Source organism: Trachemys scripta, chromosome 2 (genome assembly GCF_013100865.1).
Source record: "Trachemys scripta elegans isolate TJP31775 chromosome 2, CAS_Tse_1.0, whole genome shotgun sequence".
Lineage (NCBI taxonomy): Eukaryota > Metazoa > Chordata > Testudines > Emydidae > Trachemys > Trachemys scripta.
The window spans coordinates 96,355,243-96,382,506 of NC_048299.1; the positions used below are offsets into that span (position 1 = coordinate 96,355,243).

A 27,264-nucleotide genomic window follows, 5' to 3' on the forward strand; every position below is an offset into this window, starting at 1 on the left:
AACGACCATCGGGTTAGAGAATACCGAGGACGCGAGTTCCCCTGGGTGAAAGGCCGATATAGCGGCCAGGTGAACTCTAATTGAGGAAATCGCCAACCCCTGTTGTTTTAGGGAGAGGAGATAGTCCAAAATGAGGGGAATGGGTGCCTGCAACGGGGATGTGGCTCGTTGTTCGCACCAACAGGAGAACCGCTTCCATTTGGCCAGGTACGTGGTCCGTGTTGAGGGCTTCCTACTGCTCAGTAGAATCTGTTGCACAGAGTGCGAGCATTGTTGCTCTGCCTGGGTGAACCATGGAGCAGCCACGCCGTGAGGTGGAGTGATTGGAGGTCGGGGTGACGCAACCGGCCGTGGTCCTGAGAGATGAGATCCGGATCCAACGGAAGCGGGATCGGTGTCTGAACCGAGAGCTCCAACAGTGTGGTGTACCAATGTTGTCTCGGCCACGCAGGAGCGATCAGAATTACCCGTGCCTGGTCTCTGCGCAGTTTGAGCAGTACCTTGTGGACCAGAGGAAACGGAGGGAAGGCATAAAACAGGTGGTCTTTCCAGGGAAGCAGAAAGGCGTCCGAGAGGGAGCCCGGAGCTCGACCTTGTAGGGAGCAGAACACGTGGCACTTCCTGTTGTCTCGAGATGCAAACAGGTCTATCTGGGGAAACCCCCACCTCTGGAAGATGGAATGTATGATGTCCGGACGGATAGACCACTCGTGCGTTTGGAAGGACCTGCTGAGCCGGTCCGCTAGAGTGTTCTGGACTCCAGGGAGGAACGATGCCGTGAGATGGATTGAGTGGGCGATGCAGAAGTCCCACAGGCGAATGGCCTCTTGGCATAGAATTGACGAACGTGCTCCTCCTTGTTTGTTGATGTAGAACATGGCCGTGGTGTTGTCGATGAGAACTAACACACAGCGGCCACGTAGGAGACTGAGGAATGCCTGGCACGCCAGGCGTACCGCCATCAGTTCCCGAACATTGATGTGTAGGGCTAACTGGGATGCAGTCCACAGGCCCTGGGTATGGTGTTTGTTGAGATGGGCGCCCCACCCCAGAGATGACGCGTCTGTGACCAGGTGCAGGGAGGGTTGTGGGGCGTGAAATGGCATCCCCTCGCAGACCACATTGTGATCTAGCCACCAGGTGAGGGAGGCCAGGATCGAGTTCGGGACCGTGACCACCATGTTCAGGCTGTCCCGATGTGGACGGTATATTGATGACACCCAAGTTTGAAGCGGGCGAAGTCGAAGTCTGGCATGCCTGGTTACGTACGTGCAGGAAGCCATGTGACCCAGCAGGGTGAGGCACGACCTCACCGTGGTAGTTGGGAAGGCCTTGAGCCCTTGAATGAGGTTCGTGATGGTGCCAAAGCGATTGTCTGGCAGGATGGCTTGTGCACGACTGGAGTCTAGAACTGCGCCGATGAATTCTATTCTCTGGGTAGGTTCTAGAGTGGATTTGTCCTTGTTGAGTAGGATGCCCAACTCGCTGAATGTGTGCACTATTTTGTGGACGTAAGCTTGAACTTGCTCCTTGGTGCGACCGCGCACCAGCCAGTCGTCTAGGTACGGGAACAGCTGTATCCCTTGCCGACGAAGGTACGCTGCCACGACCGCCATACATTTCGTGAACACCCTTGGGGCCGAGGATAGGCCGAAGGGAAGTACTGTAAATTGGTAGTGCACCGTGTTTACCACGAATCGCAGGAAACGTCTGTGAGGTGGGTAAATTGAGATATGAAAGTATGCGTCTTTCATGTCGAGGGCGGCGAACCAGTCTCCAGGATCGAGGGAAGGGATGATGGCCCCCAAAGAGACCATGCGGAACTTCAACTTTACTACGAATTTGTTGAGTCCGCGCAAGTCCAAGATGGGCCGCAGACCTCCTTTGGACTTGGGGATCAGGAAGTAACGGGAATAAAATCCCCTGCCCCTTAACTCTATCGGAACCTCCTCTATAGCCCCCATGGCCAGGAGCGTAGAAACCTCCTGCATAAGAAGTTGCTCGTGAGAAGGGTCCCTGAAGAGGGACGGGGAAGGGGGGTGGGAGGGGGGGATAGAAGAAAACTGGATAGCGTATCCCCTCTCCACCGTGCGGAGGACCCAACGGTCCGAAGTTATAAGGGACCAAGCACGGTGGAAGTGGGAGAGGCGATCCCGAAAGGAGGGAGCTGGATCCTGGGGGATGACTGGGGCGTCGTCCTCGACCGCACCTTCAAAAGTTCTGTCTCGGACCTGAAGGTGGTCTTGGTGGCCCTTGGTTTTGACCAGGTTGAGGGCCAGCCCATCTTCTCCTACCACCTCGCCCTCGCCTTCTGGCAGGGTCCTGTCTCTGACGAGGTGGAGGGGGGTAAAACCGTTGAGGCTGGGGCCTAAATGGTCTGCGCTGGGGACCCGCAACATGCATCCCCAAGGAGCGCATGATTGTCCTGGAGTCTTTGAGGCTCTGTAATCGAGAGTCCGTCTTCTCCGAGAACAGCCCCTGTCCTTCAAAGGGCAAATCCTGTAGGGTCTGCTGTAATTCAGGGGGCAAACCCGAAACTTGGAGCCAGGAGGTCCTACGCATAGCGATACCTGTGGCCAGGGTCCTTGCGGCCGAGTCCGCTATGTCCAGGGAGGCCTGTAAGGAGGTCCGAGCCACCTTCTTACCCTCCTCAACCATGGCTCCAAACTCTTCCCTGGACTCTTGGGGAATCAACTCCTTAAACTTCCCCATAGAGTTCCAGGAGTTGAAATTGTAGCGGCTCAGTAGCGCTTGTTGATTCGCCGCTCTAAGTTGTAGCCCTCCGGCTGAGTAAACCTTACGGCCGAACAGATCAAGCCGCTTAGCCTCTTTTGATTTTGGCGCTGCAGCCTGCTGGCCGTGGCGCTCTCGTGCATTCACTGATTCCACCACCAGTGAGCACGGTTGGGGGTGTGTGTACAAATACCCATAGTCTTTAGATGGGACAAAGTATTTCCTTTCCACCCCTCTCGCAGTGGGTGGAATGGAGGCAGGAGTCTGCCATATCGTATCCGCGTTCGTTTGGATCGTGCGGATCAAGGGTAATGCCACCCTCGAAGGGGCATCCGATCCAAGGATGTTCACGATCGGGTCGTGCACCTCCACTATCTCCTCCGTCTGCAGGTCCATGTTACGGGCCATTCTGCGCAGGAGATCCTGGTGAGCCCGAAGATCTATCGGAGGGGGACCCGTGCATGAAGTGCCCGCCACTGCCTCATCCGGAGAGGAGGAGGAGGACGCCTCTGGTGGTAGTGGATCCAAGGGGGGGTCCCGGTCCCCCTGGTCTTGGGTCGGAGCATCACCGGCACTTGGGTCCACGGTGTCGGGTGGTGTGGACACAGAAGCCTCTACGCCTCCAGGCGGAGGCCGAGAGATGGTGGATTCTGGGGCCCTTCTGACCGAGTGACCCGAGCGAGAGGTCGATGGTAACGAAGCCCCTTGCTCCTGGTGGTACGCCCACGGGGTCCAAAACGACCAGTGAGATGGTCCATGAGGGTGGTCCTCTGCCCTCTCCTGCCGATGGCCCAAGTCTCGTTCCTCGGCCTGCCCCTGAGGGGGGTATGCCGATCTCGACAGGTCCTCTGAGGATCGAGACGCTGATCTTGACGGCCATGGCGGTGCCGTGAAAGATGGAATGATCCCCGTGGTCTGCGGTGCCGCACGGTGCCGGTCCGGAGATGATCTATCTCTGTGCGGTGCCGGCGATCGGTGCCGGGACCGCGACCGGTGCCGATGACCTCGTCGGTGCCGGGAATCGGATCTGGACCTCGACGAGGACCTAGAGTATGCCCGGTGCCGGGATCGGCCCCTCGGCGTCGAGCGTCGAGCGTGGCGGTGCCGAGAACTACGTCTCGACGTTGACCGGTGCCGACGATCATATCGGTGCCGAGACGTAGAGCGGTGCCGCGAAGAAGATCTTGACCGCGAGTACGACCGGTGCCGAGACGTTCGGTGCCGGGACTGCGAGCGGCGTGGGGACCTGCTTCGGGACCTGGATCGGCGCCGAGGTTCCAGCCCTTGTGATGGAGGGCGCATCAAGGCAGGTTTCCCTCTTGACTGTACCGGGCGAGTCAACGGTGCAGTCGGTGCCGGTGGTTGAGGCGGTGCCGGCTCCGTGAGAGCTATCAAGTCTCTCGCCGCCGCGAAGGTCTCTGGAGTCGACGGGAGACACTGTATCACCGCCGGCCTCGGTGGAGACGCTATTTGCACCGGACTCGACGGCCTCGGCGCCGGAGTCGACGGTGCTGGAGGAGCCTGTTTCCGATGCTCCATCGGCGGACGCGGCTCTACCCCCGGCACTGGGGGAGCCGGCGTCTTCGGCGCGGACGTCCCCGTCTTATGGGCTTTTTTATGCCCTGGGGATAATGACCGGCGCCGCGGCACTTGCTGTGTTTGCGGTGCCGACGAGGTCCGGTGCCGGGGAGGCTTGTCTGACGCCACTCGCGTGGTCGTCATAGCCGGTGCCGCCGGGGCACTGCGCACCGAAGTGCTAGGCACCGAAGTCTGGCCCGTGGAAGGAGTGTCCGGGCTAAGTGCCGCCTCCATTAGGAGTTGCCTGAGCCGAAAGTCCCGCTCCTTCTTGGTTCTTGGTTTGAAGGCCTTACAGATCTTGCATTTGTCTGTTTGGTGGGACTCTCCCAGGCACTTCAAACAGGAGTCATGAGGGTCGCTCGTTGGCATAGGCTTAGCGCAGGAGGCGCACTGCTTGAAGCCGGGAGCGTTGGGCATGAGCCCGGGCCCGCGGCCGGGGGAGAAAGGGGGAGACGACCCCCTTAACCCCCTGAACTACAATACAACTATAACAACTTTAAAAACTATTTAACTATAAACACTAGAACTACAACTATAACTATAACTCTGAATGATCAAGTAAGCTAGGGAGAGTGGAGAACAGCTACGCCGCGCTCCACAGTTCCAACGACCGTCAGGGGCGGTAAGAAGGAACTGAGGGGGCGCCGGGTCGGCTGGGGTATATATTCAGCGCCATGAAGGCGCCACTCTAGGGGGCTCCACAGCCGACCCGCCGGTGTTGCTAGGGTAAAAATCTTCCGACGATCGTGCACGCGGCGCGCGCACACCTAATGGAATGGATATGAGCAAGCACTCGAAGAAGAACTTTTAATTTTGGCTTTCAGTGATAGAGGGTCGATGTTTCGTTTTTGTTGAGAAAAACATTTCGTTGTGGGTTGAGTTTTTTTGTGGATTAGCTGCTGATGTTATTTGGGTTAAAAATCACTTCTAATAATAAGATCAGTCAGTTTGAGGCACATATAGTAATTTGTATATTTCGTATTTTTTTATTCTAAATAAAAAGGGTTGCCTTCAGTGCACTAAACTAACATGAAAAAGGATGACCGATTACACTGCTCTACAGCCAAAATGCTTCTGAAATAAATGTAGTCAAACTTTACTAATTCTGGGTCACTGAGAACGAAAATGATGCTTAAAATTGTTGATTGGCTCTAGTTTTCAAGATATGCTATTGGGTCAGTATATACAACCCTTGACTTGGGAATGGCGGAGGATAAGTGAGTTATAAAGGGAAGGGATCTCAATTTAAACCAGAAATGACTAAAATACATCTTTGACTGGATCTATGAATAAATCTATGACTGGGTTTGGACAGTACTTGCTTTTTAGGCAAAACAATGAATGATGCAATCTGAAGCTGGTATTGCATCATACATGATATGAATTGCATCAGGTTATTCCTAGAAGTCATGGATGATGCACTCATAACGAAGCTTACATCACTCTGCTGAACAAATTGCCCTATATCAGCTCTAAAAATCATGCAGTGTCATGCTCTCTTATTTGTCAGTGTTTGATTTTGCAAAGGGACACATTTCTGTTTAGCAAAAGTGAGCAGAGATGCCTCGTACTTGTATGTACAGTGCAGACAACTTCTGCTATGTTTGTGGTGAAGTGACTTTTTCATCACAAAAGTGCAGTATAACCACTATGGTTAAGAAAGCCTATCACCTTTATTTTGGCTGCAAAATTGGAGATCAGGACAAAAGGTGGGCCCCACACATATGCTGCAACACTTGTGCAACAAATCTTCGCCAATAGTTGAACAGGAAAAGGAAATCTATGCCTTTTGCAGTGCCAATGATTTGGAGAGAGCCAACAGATCATACCAGCAATTGTTACTTATGCATGGTCCCTCCAGTTGGGAAAGGTGTGTCAAAGAAGAAAAAGTGGACTGTGCATTATCCAAACATTCCATCAGCTATACGCCCAGTACCCTACGGAGAAGGGCTGCCAGTTCCTGATGCACCAGAATCACTCTCACTTGAGTCAGACGAGGAAGAGGAAGAGGATGAAACTTCTGGTCCTGAACCATCAATGTCACAGGACCCACATTTTCTCCCATCCTCCTCCTCTGAACCACACCTCATAACACACGGTGAACAGAATGACCTTGTCAGGGATTTGAAACTACCCAAGAGTAAGGCAGAGCTGCTGGGCTCCAGACTACAGCAGTGGAATCTCCTGGCAGGTGACGTTAGCGTTTCCATGTTCCGTGACCGTCAAAAGGATCTTGTCCCATTCTTCTTCATGGAAGGTGATCTTGTAGCCTGCAACAACATCAATGGTGTGATGGCAGCCCTCAACATCATTCACGATCCAGATGAGTGGAGAATGTTCATTGATTCATCGAAGACGAGTCTTAAAGCTGTTTTATTGCATAATGGCAATGTTTTGCCATCAATTCCAGTTGGTCATGCAGTCCATATGAAGGAAACCTATGACAACATGAAACAACTTTTGAGGTGCATAAACTATGACCAACATCAGTGGCAGCTTTGTGGCGATTTGAAGTTGTTGCTCTCTTGCTTGGTCTGCAGACTGAATACACAAAGTACTGCTGTTTTCTCTGCGAATGGGATAGTTGTGCAAGAGATTCCCACTACATCAAGAAAGATTGGCCACTCCGACAGTCATTGGAGCCTGGGAGGAAAAGTGTTCAGCATCCACCACTTCTTGAATCAAGGAAGATTTTGTTACCACCCTTACACATCAAGCTGGGTCTGATGAAGAACTCTGTCAAGCCCATTGACAAAACACAAGCAGCTTTCAAGTACCTCCGTGGAACATTTCCAAGGTTAAGTGAAGCTAAGATAAAGGAAGGTGTCTTTGTTGGTCCTCAGATTCGTGAACTTCTTCGAGATGATGCATTTGACCATGCACTGCGTGGCAAGGAAAAGACGGCATGGAAAGCCTTGCAGTTAGTGGCAATAAATTTTCTCGGAAACAACAAGGCAGACAACTACAGGTTGTTGGTGGAAAACCTCCTCAAGGCAGACAAAAGCCTTGATTGCAACATGTCACTAAAGATACATTTTTTGCACTCTCATCTAGATTTTTTTCCACCGAACTGCGGAGCAGTGAGCGACGAGCACGGCGAGTGATTTCACCAGGACATTGCAACAATGGAGAAACGCTATCGGGGCAAATGGAGCCCATCAACGCTTGCAGACTATTGCTGGACAGTGACAAGAGATGCTCCATTTAATGAATACAAGAGACAAGCCAAGAAGTGCCGAGTAGACACTGAATAGGACTAAACTATGCACAGAATAGTTTTTTGCCTTTTGTTTCATAATAAATTTTATTTATATAACCCTTTTGCTGATTTTTAAAGTGTTCCATAAACAGGACAGGTGAAATATTATCAGATAAAGCAACCATAAAGACATGAAAAGACCTAGGTTTACAATTTATGATTAAAACTCTACTATCTACACAATATACATAGACATAAAATGTAAAAACTTAAATATCTTAGAAACAGTAGCCAATCAATTGTTTTAATTGTCATATTTGAATTCAGCACATCAAAATACATAATAAATAGCACATTTTATCTCTGAAGCAGACGACTTCTCAAAATTGTAGACCAGTGTTATATGTAGTGTCAAAAGTGCAGTTCCCTAAGTAATTTGCATGTCTGTTCATAATATAAGTAGCCAGATCATACAATAAATCCTGGCTCTCAGAGAATTAACATCACTTAATGGAGACTGACAGTAGATTATGCAAGAATAATCAATAATTTATTAGGACTTCCTTCTGGACACAAGGCATTAGTCCTAATTTCTAAAAACTTAGTTCAAATTTGACTTAGGTCAAAATCTAGACCTTAACTGACATCTGTCCTAAATACAAAGCCATTGTACATAATCAGGATTTCTATTCTGGTGAGGCCAAGGACTGGAATATCCTTAACTTTGCAATACCCACGTTATGGAACCCTGGAAGATTTAGGTGAGAAAGGTTAAGTCTATAGTAGGGTTACCATATGTCCGGATTTTCCCGGACATGTCCGGCTTTTGGGGCCTCAAATCCCCGTCCGGGAAGAAATCCCAAAAAGCCGGACATGTCCAGGAAAATAGAGAGGGAGGGGCCGACGGTGCTCGGCCAGGGGCCAGGGCTAGGCTGGGGGCTGGCAGTGCAGGGCCGGGGGTTCTCGGCTGGTGCCTGGGGGGGCCGGGGGTCCTGGGCCGGGGGAAGGGGCAAGAGTGGGGGGGGGGCGGGACCCCGTGGAGTGTCCCCCTTTTTTTAAATTAAAATATGGTAACCCTATCTATAGCCAGTGCTCGCTCTCTCTCTCGGCTTGAGCATTAACACTCCCCAAGTGTAAATAACAAATATCTTTAAAATGTCCTCTTTCTAAAAATGAATCAGTACTAAAACTTTTGTCTGCTCAGAAAAACCTGCCATCAAGTCACCTTTTTAATATTCAACCTTTTTTCATATGTTTTTCAAGTTTATGAAGTAACTGGTAAAAAAATCAAAGAGGCAATTGGGTAGAGCAAGAAAAGAAAACTGATGTAAAGCAGTGCCGAAAGCAATATTTCAGATATTTTATATAGATCTAAATATTAAACAAATGGAATAGATTTCTATCCTTTTGGATATACTAGTTTATTGGTTTCCACTTACACTGTAATTTATCTCCCCAAATGCACACAGCTTCTATTTTTTAAACTTACTTTAACAGATATTGCAACTCCAGGCAGCATCTTTGGAGACACCTATATTAAATGTACGAATGGTTTATGTATGATTGCATTTTACTCCAGGGGGAAGGGTTAACAGCTCCTCCAGGAACTAAAATATGGTAAGTCACTGAGGCTAGGTCTATACTACCCGCCTGAATCGGCGGGTAGAAATCGACCTCTCGGGGATCTTACTCCACCAGCGGAGGTGGTAGTAAGCGCCGCCGACAGAAAGCCGCAGAAGTCGATTTTGCCGCCGTCCTCGCAACGTGGTAAGTCGGCTGCGATACGTCGAATTCAGCTACGCTATTCACGTAGCTGAATTTGCGTATCTTAAATCGACTCCCCCCTGTAGTGTAGATGTACCCTGAGACTAACCAACGCCAGAGAAGTTCCAACCATGCAGGTAGTTTACATATTCTGGATCACGCTGGGTTTGCCAGCGACTGGAAAGAGAGAAAAGACTTCTGATATAAAAAGGATGAGCTTGAACTGGCTCATGGCCTTCATTTTGATTGAGCAGATGGACATCACTCCCTATCCAAAGGGAGGTCCCAACCCTTGCTAAAGGGTTAGAAGGAATGTTGGCATATCAGACTCCCCATATGGAAGATCGGTGGTTTCTGGTACATTTAATGTGGGTTTAAATCTCTGTTTTCTCTGTAATGCTTTTGCCCTATGAATAAATATGCTTGCTTAGAAGAGCTGTATGGATACTGGGAAAAACACTATCAATTGTTGTCTGAAAGAAAGCAATGCAGGAGCTGGCCTTTAACCAGACTGGCTTGCTGGAGATATCACAGTGGATGGCGGCGGTCTGTGTAGTCATAAAAACCCAGTCAGAAGGGAGTGGGAGAAAGGTTCCTACCAAGACATAGGAGACAAGGCAGACCTGAGTGGCATTCCTGGAGTGGACTACACGTGCAGTTAACTTGAAAATGTGACACTTACCATAAAATTTTGCTGAAGGGGAGACCAAGAATACATTATGGGCACTGAAGCAACAGCATTCAGAGTCTTGAGCGGGATGACTTGTTTTGGAAAATCTAAGTCACTGGTAACAGAGCACTGAAACGAGAGGTAGAAATTACACTTCTCTCCTGGTAGCAATTTTGATAACAATATACAAAAGGATGTTTCAATTTATCAAATTTAAACCATATCAGAATTAGGTAAGTCTGTCTTTGGAAAAAATGCATCATTTTTTAGGTGGTAGCATTAGGAATAGGTTTACTAAGCAAGAAACACAAATTATTTTGTTTGCAGAATATTTGTTAATAGTTTCCATAGCATGGTGTTCTTTGTTTACTATCCCATACAGTGATATCCATGCTCTCATGTACCATTACACTCAGCCTACTTACCAGAAAAACATCATTGCATTTGGTTATCTAAAACAGATTTAGTACTTGATGATAAACTGTCTTATCTGGTGTTTACAGTGTATTAACTAGATGTCTGGGAGACAAAGAAGAATTCCTCCAGGCTTCACATTAATGCACCACTGAGATCAAGTAAGAATTTTTTTTTAGAAACATTAATATGTTGATCCTTTAATACCAGAAAGTCTACTTCAACAAGTTATCACTTCAACTTGTCTGTAAGTCTTGACCTCCACTGTATTCCTATCCTATCCCAAAATCTTTGACCATGTACACTGTGTGCAGGACAACAGTAAAGTGAAATTTACTCTAATACTGAACTGTCAAACAGTGCTTTCAATATGACACTTTTTACGATTCACTTTTTTGCAGACCTAGACCAAGAAGGAAGAGAAATCACAAAAAGAGTGAGAAGACAGAAAATTCAAAATGTGAAATGAGAAATGGTTTTAAAAATGAAACAATTGGTTAGTCCTAGAACAGGGGTCCCCAACGTGGTGCCCGCGGGTGCCATGGCGCCCGCCGGGGCATCCATGTGCGTCTGCCTACTGGCCGCCGGAAAAGCAGCCGCCGAAATGTCGCCGAGAAGCGGCAATGTCAAGAAGCACTACTGCCAAAATGCCGCCGAATTTTGGCGGCAACGCCTCTTGATGACTCTGCTTCTTCACAGCGGCATTTCGGCGGCTGTTTGTCCGGCAGTCACGGTCCTTGGTGGAAAAGGTTGGGGACCACTGTCCTAGAATAATACATAAACATTCTAACCCAGGGCCTGAAAAATCCACTAGCTCTTATAACTGCGAGCACCTACACAACTAGTTTCTGAAGGTTCTATTTTTAAAGTTTCTAGCCCTTTTACTTGCAACTGTAACCCTCCCAATTATAGGCAGAGGTGGTAACAGTGCCTATACTTAAGGCTGCTCAACACTTCGCCTTTGGGAACCCTGTTTAGAGTTGCTTATAGTTTCCATTCAAACAATTCAGCCATTTCTCAGAACACATGTAGGGAAAAACACATTGTTGTGCCCATGTTAAATACTTTAAAAAAAAAAAAAAAAAGTAGTTTCATTGAGAAGCTCTAACACCTCCTTGGTTTGGAGCCACAAGCTGATGTGCAGCAAGGATGGGAGGGAAGAGATTCCTTTGTGTCATTGTATGACATGCACAATACATAAAATGTCCCACATAGTTTATTTTATGTGTGATTTTATACAATGTTTAAAAATAATATTAAGGTTACAAAGTCAAGCAGTTAAGAGTTAGGAAATGCAAGAATTAAGATTGTCCATACAATCTTAATTCAGTGCTCGTGTACATATGTATTATACCATTTTCACTTAAAACCATCATATTTTTTTCCACGAGACACCTGCCTTATTCAGTGCATAGGACAGACGATTCTCCTTCAATGGATAACGATTCAATATTTTGGTTTTATCTTCATTGTTTAATGTGTGGCTACATGCCTTATTTACTGCACACTATTCAAACACTGCTCTGAAAACAGCATTATTAATTTCCTCATAGACTTTTCTACAGCACTCATCACTATAGTATCTATCTATATTAAAAAAATAAAAACACCAACTGGCTTCAGTTGCAGCTGCAACTGCTCAGCAATTCTGTAAACCAAACCCCAGGATCTCAAGCTGGGTATCCAGAAAATGTGGCACTACACAGGAACTTTGCAGCGCAGGCAGGGACAGAATTCAGAGCGGCATTCAACCGCTTGAACCATGAAACCATCCTCTCTCTTCCTGCACATCCCTGTCTCTGTCAGTATACACGTTGCAACTTCTGCAACAAGTGAGATAGATCCTACAGACAAAAGCCTTCTCCTTCATTACACAACCTCAATTCATCCTCAGAGCAAGTCTGTCCCATACACTGAATGAGGCAGGGGTTCTGTGGGGAAAAAATAGTATGGGATCATGTAAGTAAAGACTATATCATAATGCATACACAAAAAGGAACCAAATTAAGCTTGTATGGAAAATTTTACTTCTGGCATTTCCCCAACTCTTAAGTATTTGACTTCAACTTTATTCATATTAAACACATTAAGAGAATGTTACAGTGTGCAAACTACTCCACCCGGGTACGCAGACAGACAGCTGCAGTACCTTTGTTCCTGTACTGCTTTGACAGTCAGGAGCAATGTGAAATTAACAAGACACTGATCACTTTCACCATATGCTTTTCAGAAGCCTTTATGCTGCTGCAGGGGTACAGTAGTGGACCTCTATTCCCGTCAGAGTACCGAGGAAGATTAGAGGAAGGGAAGACAGAAAGCTTTCTTCCAAAAGTCAGCAAAGTAGGCTTCAAATTTCCAAAGACACCTTAACTTGGAAGACTATCTGTTGTATCAGTCCCTGGCTAGTTGGTGTCTTTAGAAATTTGATTTAGATTTAATTCTTTGACTAGTAGCTCTCTAGCAACTTTTTCATGCCATCATTTAAGTCTAGAAAGTATGCAAAATTATAAAAATGATTTTGTCCTTTAAAAAAAAGAATATAACTAAAAATCTCAAGGCAACATTATGTTTATGCAAAGTGAGAACAAAGTCAATATTTTAAATCCCATTTATGATCCTGTGTGATACTCTGCCTGCTTTTGAACTCTATTCAATAATCATTAAATAAAGAAATTACATTTGTGGGAGTGGCTCTGGTCAATGCCACTCAATAGTCTAGCGAGTCACTGAAGGCAACTGAAAACCAAGGTCTGTGGCTCCACAGAAACAAAGGAGTGTCACCTATAATACTTGCAACCCACACTGAGTGTGTCACCCTCATGAAAACTGCACACAAGATATCAAGTCTCCAGCCAATGTATTTGAGACAAAAATAAATATTTAAATTTATTTTAAAAGGATTCAGATACATTTTTATAAACTGTCTTAATTCTCCTATTATAAATTATGGCAATTTTTAAATCAAGTATTGAGAGTAGAGCTCTTCTGAGAGTGCTTTCTGAGACAAACTGGATTAGAATGCAATAATCAATTCATTGATTCAGACAGGAAATTAACATAAAATTCCCTTCGATCAAGAAGGCAATTCAAGCTAGCAAGTCAAAAACTGATATATCCAAGTCATAACCCTGAAGGTGAAATTTGGCTCTTTTCCTCCAAAGAACTGAAAAAATTGACGCATGACCCTTACAACAATTTTTGTTTTCAGCACTTGTTAAAACTACTGTCAAATACTATCAAAAGCTCTCATCCTGTATGTATGTGGGTGTAGCCCATGCAAGTATGGAGCCCCACTGACTTCAGTGTGACTTTCCCTGTGTGCATTGTTTTGTAGGACTGGAGCCAGTCATCTGTTTTCCATTTTTGCTTGCAGGACTACTTTCATAAGAGAGGAGTAGAAGGAACACTAAGACACATGGGCTGGAAATAGTTTCAAAAAGAAGACAAATGGAAGATACATACATTTATGGCTAAAAGAACTAATTGTATAAAAGTTCCCTTTTAAAAAATTCAGGGGACAGGGAAAAGGGATGGTTGGATGGGGCAGGGGTCCCAGGGGGATCAGGAATGAGACAAGGGGTTGGATGGAGCGGCGGGGGTCCAGGGGCAGTCAGGGGACAGTGAGCAGGGCGTGTGGATGGGGCAGGAGTTCGGGGGGGCGGGAGGGGAAGAAGGAGGTGGGGGTTGGGCCACGACCCCCTCCCCTAACCGGCCCTCCATACAATTTACGAAACCCGATGCAGCCCTCAGGCCAAAAAGTTTGCCCGCCCCTGGTTTAGATATTAGCATCCAAGTATTTGAGTACATCACTCACGAAAAGTTACATAGAGTTGGTTGTGAAAAGCACATACATCAATGAGTGAAGATTGTCCCTCAGTAATTGAGAATTTAGGGTAGATTGTCCATTTAGAAAATACAATCCAAGAGGAAAGTATTTCAGTTACTTTCCCCAGTTTAAACTACATCCATTTTCAACCTATTTAGTTAAGCCAGTGCTTAACTTTTCTAGTATAAGCGAGGCCTATGCAAACTAATCTGTTCACTATTTTCATGCACTTTCTTTTATGAAGCGAGGGCCTGATCCAGCTGCCATTAAAGGCAACAGAAGTTTTTCCATTGACATTAGTGGCAAGTAGATCAGATCCCAAGTTCCCATGAGACAAGGCCTGATTAAAGGATGGTAATGTGTGACCTAAACATTTTCTGCTGCAAAAAGACTTAATTTTGTGCACGTTGGGTTCTTAACTAAGTAGCATTTTATTGATTTCTTCCCAGTAAGCATCTGATAGGAGTAATAATCAATAATTCCTAGAAAGGTGCTAGGACTTCATATAAAAAGAGAACATTAGTGGCTAACACATGATCTACCCGCCAATTTTTCACCAGTAAAACCAAAATGTGCTGACAACTTTGTAACTAGAATTACCACAACACGTTAACCAACCTCCCTGGTCCCACGCAATGAGCTCACAGAAGTCATGATGTGTACAGGCTGTATCCTACGTTGTTTCCATTCTTGATTTAAGATTTCTGTTCTTTCCAGTATCTTCTGACGATTAGAATTAAACATACTCTAAGAATGAAAGAGAATTGTAAATGTTGCAAGCAAATTAAGAAAGGAGTCAAAATTCATTTAATAACCTCTTCAAGTACTATCAGGTCTATTTTATTTAGGGTGACCAGACGTCCCGATTTTATCGGGACTGTCCCCGATATTTGCTTGTTTGTCCCGCATCCCGACCCATGTGCGGTCGGGACACTGGACAAACAAGCAATTTTGCCCTCCCGGAGGAACTCTCGCTCCCCCCGCCCCGACTCCGCCCCCCTCCTTCCCCTATTGGATCCCTCCCCAAATCCCCGCCCTGGCCCCGCCTCTTCCCCAAGCACGTGGCATTCCTCCTCCCTCCCAGGCTTGCAGCTGTAATGGCGGCGCAAGCCTGGAGGGAGGGGGTGGTGGTGGCGATGGCATGGCTTCCAGTTCCTGGCGCTGGTGAGTCTTCAGTATGAGCTCCAGCACCGGGCGGGAAAGGGGGGCTGGCAAGGGGGCTGCTCCCCCAGGAGGGAGACGGGGGGGGGGGCCCTCCGGACCCCGGCAGCGGCGCGGGAGAGCGGCTCGGGGCCGTGTGAGCGGGCCATATAAAGTTTATCGGCTCGAGGAGGACCCTGGCCTGCTCCTCACCCTTGTAGGGGGAATAGTGTCCCCGCCCCACACCCAGCTTCAGCATGTGTCGCCGGCTGCCGCAGGCCACGTAAGGAGCTGAGTCCCCCACTCCCCCTTCGTCCTGGCTCCTCAGCTAAGCCCCACCGCCCTCCCTCCTGGGGGAGCAGCCCCCTTGCCAGCCACCTTGCCTGCCCGGTGCCAGAGCTCGTACTCACCAGCAGCTCCAGGAACTGGAAGCCACGTCACCACCCCTTCCCTCCAGGCTTGCGCCCCATTACAGTTGCAAGTCGGGGAGGGAGGAGGAATGCTGCTCAGCTGAGGGGCCAGGACGAGGGGGGAACTCGGCTTCTTACCTGGCCTGCGGTGGCCGGTGGTACATGCTGGCGTGGGGCGGGGATGCTACCCCCCTACAGGGGCGAGGAGCTGGCCGGTGTCCAGCCCCAGCCGATAAACTTTACATGAGCCGCTCTCCCCCGCCGCTGCTGGGTCCGGAGCCCCGCGCCTCTCCTGCTTGGCTGCGCTCCAGCGGCTCCTTCCCGGCGGGGCGCGCCGCACGTGCCCGGGGCCACGGGGAGGGTAGCGCGCGCGGCCGCGGTGTGGCCGGGGCCTGCTAATTTCCCCGGCCCCTGCGGAACGGCTCCCCCCCCCCCCCACACACCATATTTCATTTCTGTGATCTGGTCACCCTAATTTTATTAACAAAGCATACATCTTTGAAAACACTAACTACACTTAAGCAGCACCATGATAATACATAAAATGAACACAAATTTTACTAGAAAAATAATTTTCGACATTTCTACATATTTTGAAAAGTATTTTTCCTCTTAAATATTTAAATATAGAATTATGGAACAGTTATTTTTCTTTAAAGTTGCCATGTTCACCAGCAAAAAGAGGGGTCCTGTATTTCCATGATTAAACAATACAAATCACAGATAAACATATTTCATAGTTTCCAGGTGGATTGATTTATATATAAAGTCACAAAAATCCTTGACATTAATGCATATGATATAAAAGGCAAACAGACTTAAGGATCCTAGTGTCACTTTTATTGTAAAGATTACAATTTTTACACATAGCCTATCTTACCATCACTATGCTTCATGATCTAATGCTTCCGTTCTCAATAACTCAATTTTAAGTTACTCAGGCTTGATCTCAGCCATGATAGGACTTTATATTTTTAAAGGTGAGAAAGTATAGTCAGTCATTTCTGAATTATGGGAAAGTGGAAATAAAAAGGCCAACCCATCTCTACTGTTTCCCCCCTACATTAAAGGAACTAAACAAAAATGGGGTTAAGGGGCATGGTGGAAGAGCTGACTCAATATTGTCTGTGGAGAGGTACGGAGACTGACTGTATTATCCCTCCTTCCTCCTCCTACATGCACGCCATTTCTGAATGTTTGGAGACCTAGGGTTTCATGATGGTGCTGCAAGGCAGGGAGGATATGGCCACTCTCCACAGAATCAACTCCCCTAAAAACTGCAAGGATTTTTCAAGCATAAATGAATACTGATCTTTAGCATATCCTGACTGAATTAAATGTGTAACCGAATGTATTGTGTAAATGCCTGCCTACAAATTCATAATTCTAATTAGACATTAACTATTAAATGCCAAAAATTGTATTAATAGAGATGTGCAACACCTTTTATTTAAAAAAAAAAAAAAGGAGTATTTACATCTTCTCCTTCAGAAAAATCGTATTTTCCAACAAATATATACATAAAATATATTTTGTTAAGTGCAAGATTTCAATTCTAATTTATATTTCAGAAGAAAATCCATTCTAATGCCTACCATATACGATTTTCTTTAAGGAGGTACAGGTGACATACCTTAACTTCATCTGCCCGGCGGAACCTCTTGAGCTGCCTCAGTCGCATGTATTCTGATTTTACACGCTTCCGCCAACAAATTGGTCCCTTTTCAGATTTCTTTCCCGTCTGACCCATGATTATCCTGTAATCAACAATATCATGTTAAGAGTCACTGACCTACCCACTATAGATAGGATAGTGTCTTATAGATCATTTTACAGTGACTGAGCAGATAGATGGACAATGGGTTAAAGAAAAATTAGACATTTACAGAAAAAAGTTAACCTTCCAGGACTCGATCCTGTAAGGTGCTAATTAGCCTGCCCTAATCCAGCAAAGCAGTTAAGCATTCTTAATTTTAAGCATGGGAACAATTGCACTGGAAGTCAATGGGACTACTCATGTGCTTATAGTTAAGCACATGCTTAACTGCCACCCTGCTCAGCACCTTGCAGGATCAAGCCCTTAACTCAGGAAGCCAATGGAAAAGTTCAGATGCTGAGAAACGCTTCACACTATGAAGTAACTAAAGTATTGGGAAGTTAAACTGTCTAGTTATAGTTTGTATTTGAGTCTCAAACTGGAAGCCATATTACTGTGAATGTCACCAGGGACATGGAAAACCAGAATAAGATATTTAAACAAGTATCAGAGGGGTAGCCGTGTTAGTCTGAATCTGTAAAAAGCAACAAAGGGTCCTGTGGCACCTTTAAGACTATCAGAAGTATTGGGAGCATAAGCTTTCGTGGGTAAGAACCTCACTTCTTCAGATGCATCTGAAAAAGTGAGGTTCTTACCCACGAAAGCTTATGCTCCCAATATTTCTGTTAGTCTTAAAGGTGCCACAGGACCCTCTGTTGATATTTAAACAAGTTACTATTCAGCAGTACCATTGTTTTAAATGTTTTAACTATAAAAGCATTATTGTGTAAACAAGTATTATGGAGGTAAGAGTTTAAAACTGAATAAATAAACAAGATAGACCAAAAAAAAATCTCCAGCCATAGTAAAGTAAGCTATTTACATACACTTGGTCCTAAATACAGGAAAGGACATGTATATCATTTATTTACAAGCTTTTTCACACAAATATTAACAATCAGACAATGAAAAAAAATTGAGATTCATGTGTGCTTTGTATTAAAAAAATCTGCACATTTTGCCAATATACCTACGTAATGGTCTCATAACAATGCCAAATACTTTAAATAGCTGTCACCATTTAAAGTACATTGCACTTCCTGGCTGCCAACAATGCTAGAACTCCTAAAACAAAGCCATTCCCTCAAGACTTGCCTACATTAAAGAAATGAACCACTACAGCCTACTGTATTTTATTTGAACTTTACTTTAATTTGCAACAGTGCATTATATTCACAATAATCACTCTGGCTAGCAGAGCTGAAAAAAAATCCAGTCGATCGGTGAAAGTTGGAAGCTCTTATGCAAGTGTCATCAACTTCTGCAGAATCATTTCTCGCTTCTGTGGTTGTGAAGATAACCTCCTAAATGTAAACTAAAGGCCAGGTCTACACTAAACAGTTAGGCTGACCCAGCTATGTCACTCAGAAGTGTGAAAAATCAACCAGCATTGACAACATCAGATCAACGGAAGAATTTGTTCAGCAACCTAGGTACCGCCTCTTGGGGAGGTAGACTAACTACAGTGACAGGAGAGCCCATTGCTTTAATTAGCATCTACACTGAAGTGCTACAGCGTTTCTAGTGAAGACATAGCCTGAGTAACCCATGCAGAACCGTCTTCCTTAACCTAGAGACAAATGGTTTTAGTGCCTGTGCTGTTTGTCAGAACTTTGCCACACTTCCTGAAACAGTACTGAAAACAATTTTGTCCAGGTTACACTAATAAACAGTTTTCAGGAGATAAAGAACTGTTTTTAGCAACAACAGTTTCCCAGTATAGACAGAACATGAAGAGTTCAGATGGACTTTAGGACAATCTTATAAGTAACAACTATAAGGCTGAAGTCTAATAAATCTTAGAATGACTTTTCTCATATTTATATTTAAAGACTAATCATATATAAAGTCTCAAGAAACCTGAAATACTTGTTTACACAAATAATCTATTACGTTAATTATGTCATCTATTACTATGCAGGGTGTGAAGAAGGAAATATATTAATCTGAAATGTTGTAGGATGTATTAAACAAAAATGTATGCTTGGGTACGTTGATGGAGAAAGACCAAAAGAGAGAGACTGATAACTATTTTTTTCGTGGGAATCCAATGATCCCAGAGTGTCCAACTCTCTAAATGAGCTCTCCAGTCTAGATTGGATGCACCTATACTGACTATAATTGACTGTCAGAAGATTGAAGAATGCTACTTTCATAACATTGTGACAGTGAGTCCACCACAGCTGGGATTTCCTTTTGAAATACACTGTTTAAGTTGGGTGTACAATTCTTTGCCAACCAGTATTGTAAAGACCTCATTCTTCAACATGAATAAGACTTTATGCACCATGACAGAAATCACAACCCTCTATGAGCGTGAGAAAAATGATCATCTGCTATGAGAATGATGTAGAATGGTGATGGCTGACCATGTTTACAAATCTTTTCTTTGAAAGGCATGCTCTGCCTGAGTTTTGAGTCCAATATGGCTCCTATAAACAGAAACTATTGCCTGGATGTTACAATGTCTTTTCTCAATTTATTCTGACATTATTTATATGTCGTAGTCTCTCAAAGAGAGAGCATATCTGGGATACAGCTGTCTTTTCTGGATAGAGTTTTTAATCAGAAAATTGTCTAAATTAGGCAAGACAAAAATCCCTTGCCTCCTTCAATGTGCCACAACTAAGGGAAGGCATTTCACAAAAATTTTTGGGGTGGTAGAAAGACCAAAAAGGAGGACTTTATATTAGACATGATTTCCTTACACTACAAAATGTGATGGGATGATCTTACAGAGATATAGAAATAAAAGAAATAATATCTTATGGACACCATATGGAATCAAAAACTATTTATAAATGAATTCAGCTTCCTGATGTCCAATAGGGACCTCCATCTTTTTTTAGAATTAGAAAATACCTTGAATAAAAACTTTTCCCCCTGAAACTGCTCAGCACTTCCTTTGTAGCATACCTGCTTGTAAAAAGAGAGGGAACTCTAATTTCAACATGATCTCATGAAAAGGGGGAGGAGGGATTCAGAACGTCACAAACTGAAGTGCATTATCTATTGTGTACCCTCTTTAAAAATCATCCGCCCAAAGTTATTGATTGCTGGTTGCCATAAAAATGGCACAGGCAATCTTCAGTTGGGGTAGGAAAAGCTAAGGTGGAAACTGTTAAACACCTTTGTCCTCATGTCAAATCTGAAGTTATATTTGTGGTTTATTGGCTTCCACCAATAAAGAGTTTGGGGCTGGATGTGTACAGAACATAGAAAAGCCTTTTTGAAAGACAAGATAAGGTTTTTCTTTCTTTCGACATAGCTTGTGCTGAGGCAGGTGAAGACCAGATGGACTTTCTCATTTGGCAAAAATCAGAGAGGAAGTATAATTCTGTTTCTAGAGAATGAACCTAGGAGGTCATATATGCAGTGAGAAGTCTCCTCAATAGGCAAAGGAAATCCCTAGAGTCACTGTCATCCTGTCAATTAGCTTGTGAAAGAGAACTGCATCCTCTGAGGAGAAAAAGAAGTTGTAATCTCCCCACAGTAACATCTGAGTGTGTCTAATTCTCCAATTCATTATCTGTTTCATAACTTTGTTCAGCTATCGTCAGTTCTTCTTTCTTTAAAAGACCATCCAGTAAGACAGTAGGCACTGTTTTTTTTTTTAACCTATAGATTAATCCAGAAACTGGATGGGATCCTTGCAGTCTCTCTCAAATCCTAGGTGGGAAAGTTTCTTTATATAAAAAGGATGCTCAAGCTCTCTATGTTGCCCAGGGAAGGGCCAGTATGGCCATCTCACCCATGGATGAACTTGCCACTCCAGCCAGAAGTCCATATTTGGATCCATGCAACAGAATTTAGCATAAGGATCCTCCATATACTTCTTTGGAAGTGTATTTCTCCTTATGACATGGGATTAGTTCAGATTCAAAGTCCAGTTGCAGATTCAAACTTGTTTACGATCCCAACTGTAAAGGCGTATCAGTGATCTCACCTGCAGGACAGAAAATGGTGAAAGTACTTATTCAGAAATCCTGAAAGGGTCTTGGGTGGAGGAAGAGGTAGAGAAATTCATGTGTCTTCTACTCTTCTTTTGGTCAGTGGTGGAGTATCAAGCATACGTGACCAGAGTCATCGTTGTTACTCTGAATAAGTGGTTAACCGATGCTGCCAGACCTGAGACGTGAAGATGAAGATCCATGTGGTAGATTTTGCAATCCCTGTAACAGACTGTTGGCAAGCCAGTTTGGAACCAGTACTCAGCTCCCTCTTTCTGTATCTGAGAATCTGTCTCCTTATGCTTAGTCTTCTGTTCGGGAGTTCTAGAATCCAAATGGTCAGATCTGAAAGTACACAGAACATCTCTTGGTGTTTGTAACAGAGTCCTTTCTCCTCACTGGTTTCTTAGCCGCACTGGCACACACGGTTCTGAAGAACTTCTCTCTCATGGGCTGGCTCTGGATACAGAGACCGACAGTAGTGAGGAGTCTTTTGCTTTTAGGTTTTGGATCTGGTAATGTTGGATCCTGTCTCATAACTTTTGTAGAGCATGGAACTGAAGCTGCAGAAATTTTTGCTGCTCCTTGGCTCCTGAGGTATTAGGGACTGAAGCCAGTTTGTGGAATCTCTTAGATCCTAGTGAAGTATCAGTTCTGGCAGCTGCCAATGCCTCCTGCACTACTATAGCCTGCAGTTTCTTTTGTCACAGCATCCTTGCTTAGAATAAAAGCAGAGTATCTTGAACACCCTGACAGAGACTATCATGCTCCTAGGTACACCAGGCAGCTAGTTTACATACTGGATGTCAAAAACACTAATGGACACTACATCTGTTAAATCCCAATCTCTTAATATTCAGATCTGTTATCTCAAAACTGAAGGATCGAATCTAACACTTCATTAAATATATATGTAAATATAAAAAAATTAACATTACTTAAAAATAACTATATACACAAACTATCCTAAAAGCCTATGCTAAAACTTCAGAAGGCACTGAAATAAATTGAGGGTCTGAAAGTTTGTTCCTGAACTGACAGCCGGTTGAGATAGGAAGGAACTGAAGCAGCCGGAATACCTTGCCCCTTTTATAACCTTGCCCTAATAATGTTCAGGAATGGTGAGAGAGAAGTGGGGGAGGGTAAACACCCCAATGGGCACTGCTAGTTAGAGTTCCACTGTGTAAGCTGCATCTGGTCAATGCATCCTGTTAATGGAAATATACAGGGGACATGCAAAGAACAACTGGATTTGCACCAACGACTACAAAATTGAAAAGCTAATGCATTAAAGGGACAAGTTGTCACAACTACTCAATTTTAAATATAAATTAGAAATCACTTCAGGGCCTGACTACAGAAATTGCAGTGGTTTAATTAAAGGCAAGAGATTAAACAGACTTAAACTTCTACAACTTTGCATGTGTACACTTACTTTGGTTTAAACCTGGCTTATAGGAGTATACACACACAAAGTTGTAGAAGTTTACTTAAAGTGTGGCATTCAAAAGATTTTAGCTATATTGATTCAACCCTTGCAACCACCGGCCAATTCCTGTGGTTTTACAATCATTTTTGTTTTCCTATCTTTCTCACTTCTGTTCCTGTGTGAAAAACCTACACAGATGGGAAACTAATTAAGGGCCCAATCCTGGAAACATACAAGTAGCTTTACTCAGACAGTAAAATTACATTTGTAAAATGTGCCCAGGACTGGGCCTCAAGTGACTATATAGGAAGACAATGAAAGTGATTTGTAGATTGTTATCAAATACATAAGTAAAAACAATGAACAAAAAAAAATTCTCATTCACTTATAGTAATTTTATTTTTAATTACAATCAGTAAAAACATTCAAATAGAAGTGATTTTTAAGTTGAACGCATTTTTTTAACATTGTCGTTCACCCTCTATTAATTTTAAAATGGCAAGTGTTGAACATGTGACTTGCATACTTTTGTTTCAAACCTTGCCCTAATTTGTCACAAGTTTTGCTCAATGTTTCATAATGTAGTTACGATAACCTCCCTACACTCTAAAATGAGCTAGAGATTAATTACTATTAATTTTAAGCAGGGCTCTATTTACTTACAGCAGCCAACGATGTAAATTAGAACTAAATTTCTTAACCAATTAATACATCTGTTACGAGTCGCATGCTGACATGTGATACATGTTCCAGTTATAATGAATGCAGAAAATCAGTTCAATTTCATACCATTTTGCTGCTGAAAGCAAAAAAAAAAAAAACGCCTTGTTTAAAACTCCTCTCCTATTTTTCTCAGCCACTGTGGAAGCACCCATCAAGGACGCACAAGCATATGGGAAACTATCACGGCTAAACCGGTTGGAGAGGTTGCTTGATTTAAAGAAGATTGAGTATTTCTTGGATACCAATACAATTAAAGGTGATCTATAAAAACCGCTCCTAAAGTGGCAAAAAGGGGTGCTGGGAATCTTCCCATCAGAATAACTAATAAAGAGAAATTAAACCCTTGCCTGAGAGTACAAAATGGGCCATTGTTGCAATGTTTTAAGACGTAAATATTAGACACTTATATGAACATTACTACATTTTCAGTTACGTAAATATCATGCATGCAACAAAACATACTAATACACAATACACTACTCTTAATCCACACTTCTAATTCATTGTACAGAAAAGGTTGTCCATAGCATGTCACAAAATTTCTTAAACAGCACTGTGTAGTAATAGCTTTATTATTCTAGCCAATATTTTTAATTCTTTAACTCTCAGGGTATGTCTACACTACCCACTGGATCGTCGGGCACTGATCAATCCAGCAGGGGTCGATTTATCGTTTCTTAGTCTAGACATGATAAATCGATCCCAGAGCGTTTCCCGTCGACTCCTGTACTCCACCGCCGTGAGAGGCGCAGGCGGAATTGACGGGGGAGCGGCAGCAGTCGACTTACTGCAGTGAAGACACCACGGTAAGTCGATCTAAGTATGTCGACTTCAGCTACATTATTCATGTAGCCGAAGTTGCATAACTTAGATCAATGACACCCTCCCCGCCACTGTAGACCAGCCCTCAGTTTTCCAAAGAGAAGTTGTAAATGAGAACTGCTGTAGCCTGAAACATTTACAGAACATTTTGTCTTTTCAGTAGATGTTATCTTGTCTTCCTGCATTTTCCCATTTAAAAAAAAAAAAAATCCTTGTTTTGGACCAAGTTCAGTCTTTAAAATATTTGTACATAGTTCTTATTCATAGCTATACACTGTTTTCACTGAAATATGGAGGGCAGAATTTGGTCCTTTGGATTTTCACTTGAAAAAACTATAAACTTAAGTTTTTGATAAGCATAAAGAAAAGTTGATACCATGCTTCCCGAAACTCCTGTGTTAAAAAATAGACTCAGTAAGAGTACCAACATTTATTCTTTAGATAAAAGAAAAACTTTCAAAAAAAGTCAGTCTTCCAATAAAAATAACCTTAAAGTATCTTCCCTTTCTTTTACATTTTATATTTTGCAACGATATTTATACTTTACAAAGACTGTAGTTTACAATTTCTAAAATAGACTATTTTGTTGCTGTGTACTACTTAAAATCTAATTATCACCAAGAACAGTTGGCCAACGATGGCTAACTAGTATTTTTATAAGTCAAACCCTATTTAAAAATATCTTCCACAAACAGTTGCTGAGTTTTCAGCATAACTATTTTTACTTTGCACACTGAATTTAAAAGGGGGGGGGGACCACACACACTCTCTCAGGTCCAATGACTAGTCCTCTGTGGATACATACATAGTCATTGGGCCAGAGAGAGAGAGAGCGAGCATGACTTCAGTACAGAGGCTATGGCACCGCCCCCCTCCCCACCGCGCACACACACACGGTCCAGTCCTACTGCTCCAATCACTAATTATTTATCTACACTGGAATAGCTTCAACAAGAGAGAATGAGGGAGCCATACATCAGGATCTCTCATAGCTCAGTGGTTAGAGCACTCTACTGAGAGGTGGGCAAGCCCTGTTCAAATTCTCTCCCAGCACTGGCAGAGGGGAGGGAATTGAACCTGGGTCTCCCACACACCAGGTTAGTGCTTTAACCACTGGGCTAAAAGTTATAAGATGGGCACCACCACCCCACTTCCTGCACTCCTCCCCCACAAATTCAGAATAGGGCCTGATCTACTCAGCAGCCTCTGATTACACCTACAGCGCTGGGCTATGCATGACAACCAAATGCCTATCTTCTGGTTTGTGTATCACTCTGGAGCTTAGGAAGGAGACAGGCATCTGGGCCTCAACAGCTACAGTTCTATTGGTATAGCAAAACCTTATTTGTATTATTTAAAAACTTGATTTTTTTATTTTAAAGAAAAACAAAATTGCCGCTTTCTTTCACCCTTATCTGCATGTTATAGTGCACCCCATTTCCATAGGGAAAAAAGCCTCTCCAATCTGTATATTTCAGACACCAAACCAGACTGCCTCCTAAAATCCCTAGACCTGATATATAAAACACAGAAGATGAATATACTTTATACTTATATTTTTCATCATTAACACAGTCACATCACAGCAAATTCAATCCTTGTTGACTTAGACACATACAAAAAAAGGTGGGAATAAATATGTAATAATCTTTCACTAGTCCATACTATGTAAGATAACAAGAACAATTTTCTATAAAGGGCCTTAGTTTACAATAAAGTTTTAAAAAAATCTTTCACCATCAAATTAAAATCTACCCACAAACCTGATGATTTAAAAAATACTATAATATTGTAGGTACTAAAAATCTGGAACATTTAGAAAATTCAGATTTACAATTATAAGCTCTTGCCTCCAACACTGCCTGTAAAGTAACCAATTTTTCTCAAGTATCAGGAGGTAGCCGTGTATCCACAAAAATAACAAGGAGTCCGATGGCACCTTAAAGATTAACAGATTTATTTGGGCATAAGCTTTCGTGGGTAAAAAACATCTGAAAAAGTGAGCGTTTTTTACCCACGAAAGCTTATGCCCAAATAAATCTGTTAGTCTTTAAGATGCCACCGAACTCCTTGTTGCAATTTTTCTCATTATCATAGCTTGACAACTCCACTTGAGAATGTTTCTTACTTGTAGTTATCAATAGCCTCATCCCTCCCAGTCACATTCTCCCTACCCCTAAAGTCCCCTACTCCAAGTGGACCACTCTTCACTGAAGCCAGGGAACAACTACTGACAGTTTAAAGTTTAACAGTTGATAATAATGCTCTGATGAGACACCTGCAATAACGTTGGTGGAAGCATGACAGGGACTCTCAGCCAGGGAGCTAAGGAGGCTCAACAGTCACATGAGCTGTCACCTTTGACAGTGTACACCTTAAATCATCAGCCAAAGTATAGACATAAGGACATATTTTAAACAGACCAATGGCGAGTAGCTTGGATGCAGCTGGTGCTAAGTGAGTGAAGGACACTAATTGGGTGTGCTAGTGCACAACACACGAGCCCTCGCTGTTTGGAAACTGCTCAATGTCGAATTTCTGAGGCCTCAACTCTCTTCCTGCCTGTCCACCCCAAATCCTAAACGCACACAGAGTATTAGCAGTGAATAGGATAAATCTCCTTGGCTGCAGACCTCTTGGATAAAAATTTGTCAAAGGTTGACCACAAACTGAAAAATGCAGTTCACTGAACCCCAAATAATAGGCCCTGATTCTGTGCAAGATCATGGAACCACAAAGTCTGAGAGTTAGGATTTCTATAGGGTAAAAGTCTGACGAGTTGTTATTAGA

At 43.9% G+C, this 27,264-nt stretch overlaps 1 protein-coding gene across 5 annotated transcripts in view; it reads right to left on the reverse strand.

Moving 5' to 3' along the window:
• The window catches only part of EZH2 (enhancer of zeste 2 polycomb repressive complex 2 subunit), a 122,615-nt gene that overhangs the window by 38,958 nt on the left and 56,393 nt on the right, over positions 1–27,264 (reverse strand). For 4 of the 5 annotated variants that reach the window (XM_034761288.1, XM_034761290.1, XM_034761287.1 and 1 more), the window contains 3 exons: positions 17,368–17,491; positions 14,803–14,931; positions 9,957–10,073 (listed from right to left, as the gene is read on the reverse strand). In XM_034761288.1, the coding sequence (XP_034617179.1) occupies positions 9,957–10,073; positions 14,803–14,931; positions 17,368–17,491 (370 nt within the window). The remainder of the gene's footprint in view (positions 1–9,956; positions 10,074–14,802; positions 14,932–17,367; positions 17,492–27,264) is intronic. The other variant, XM_034761286.1, reaches the window with a different exon arrangement.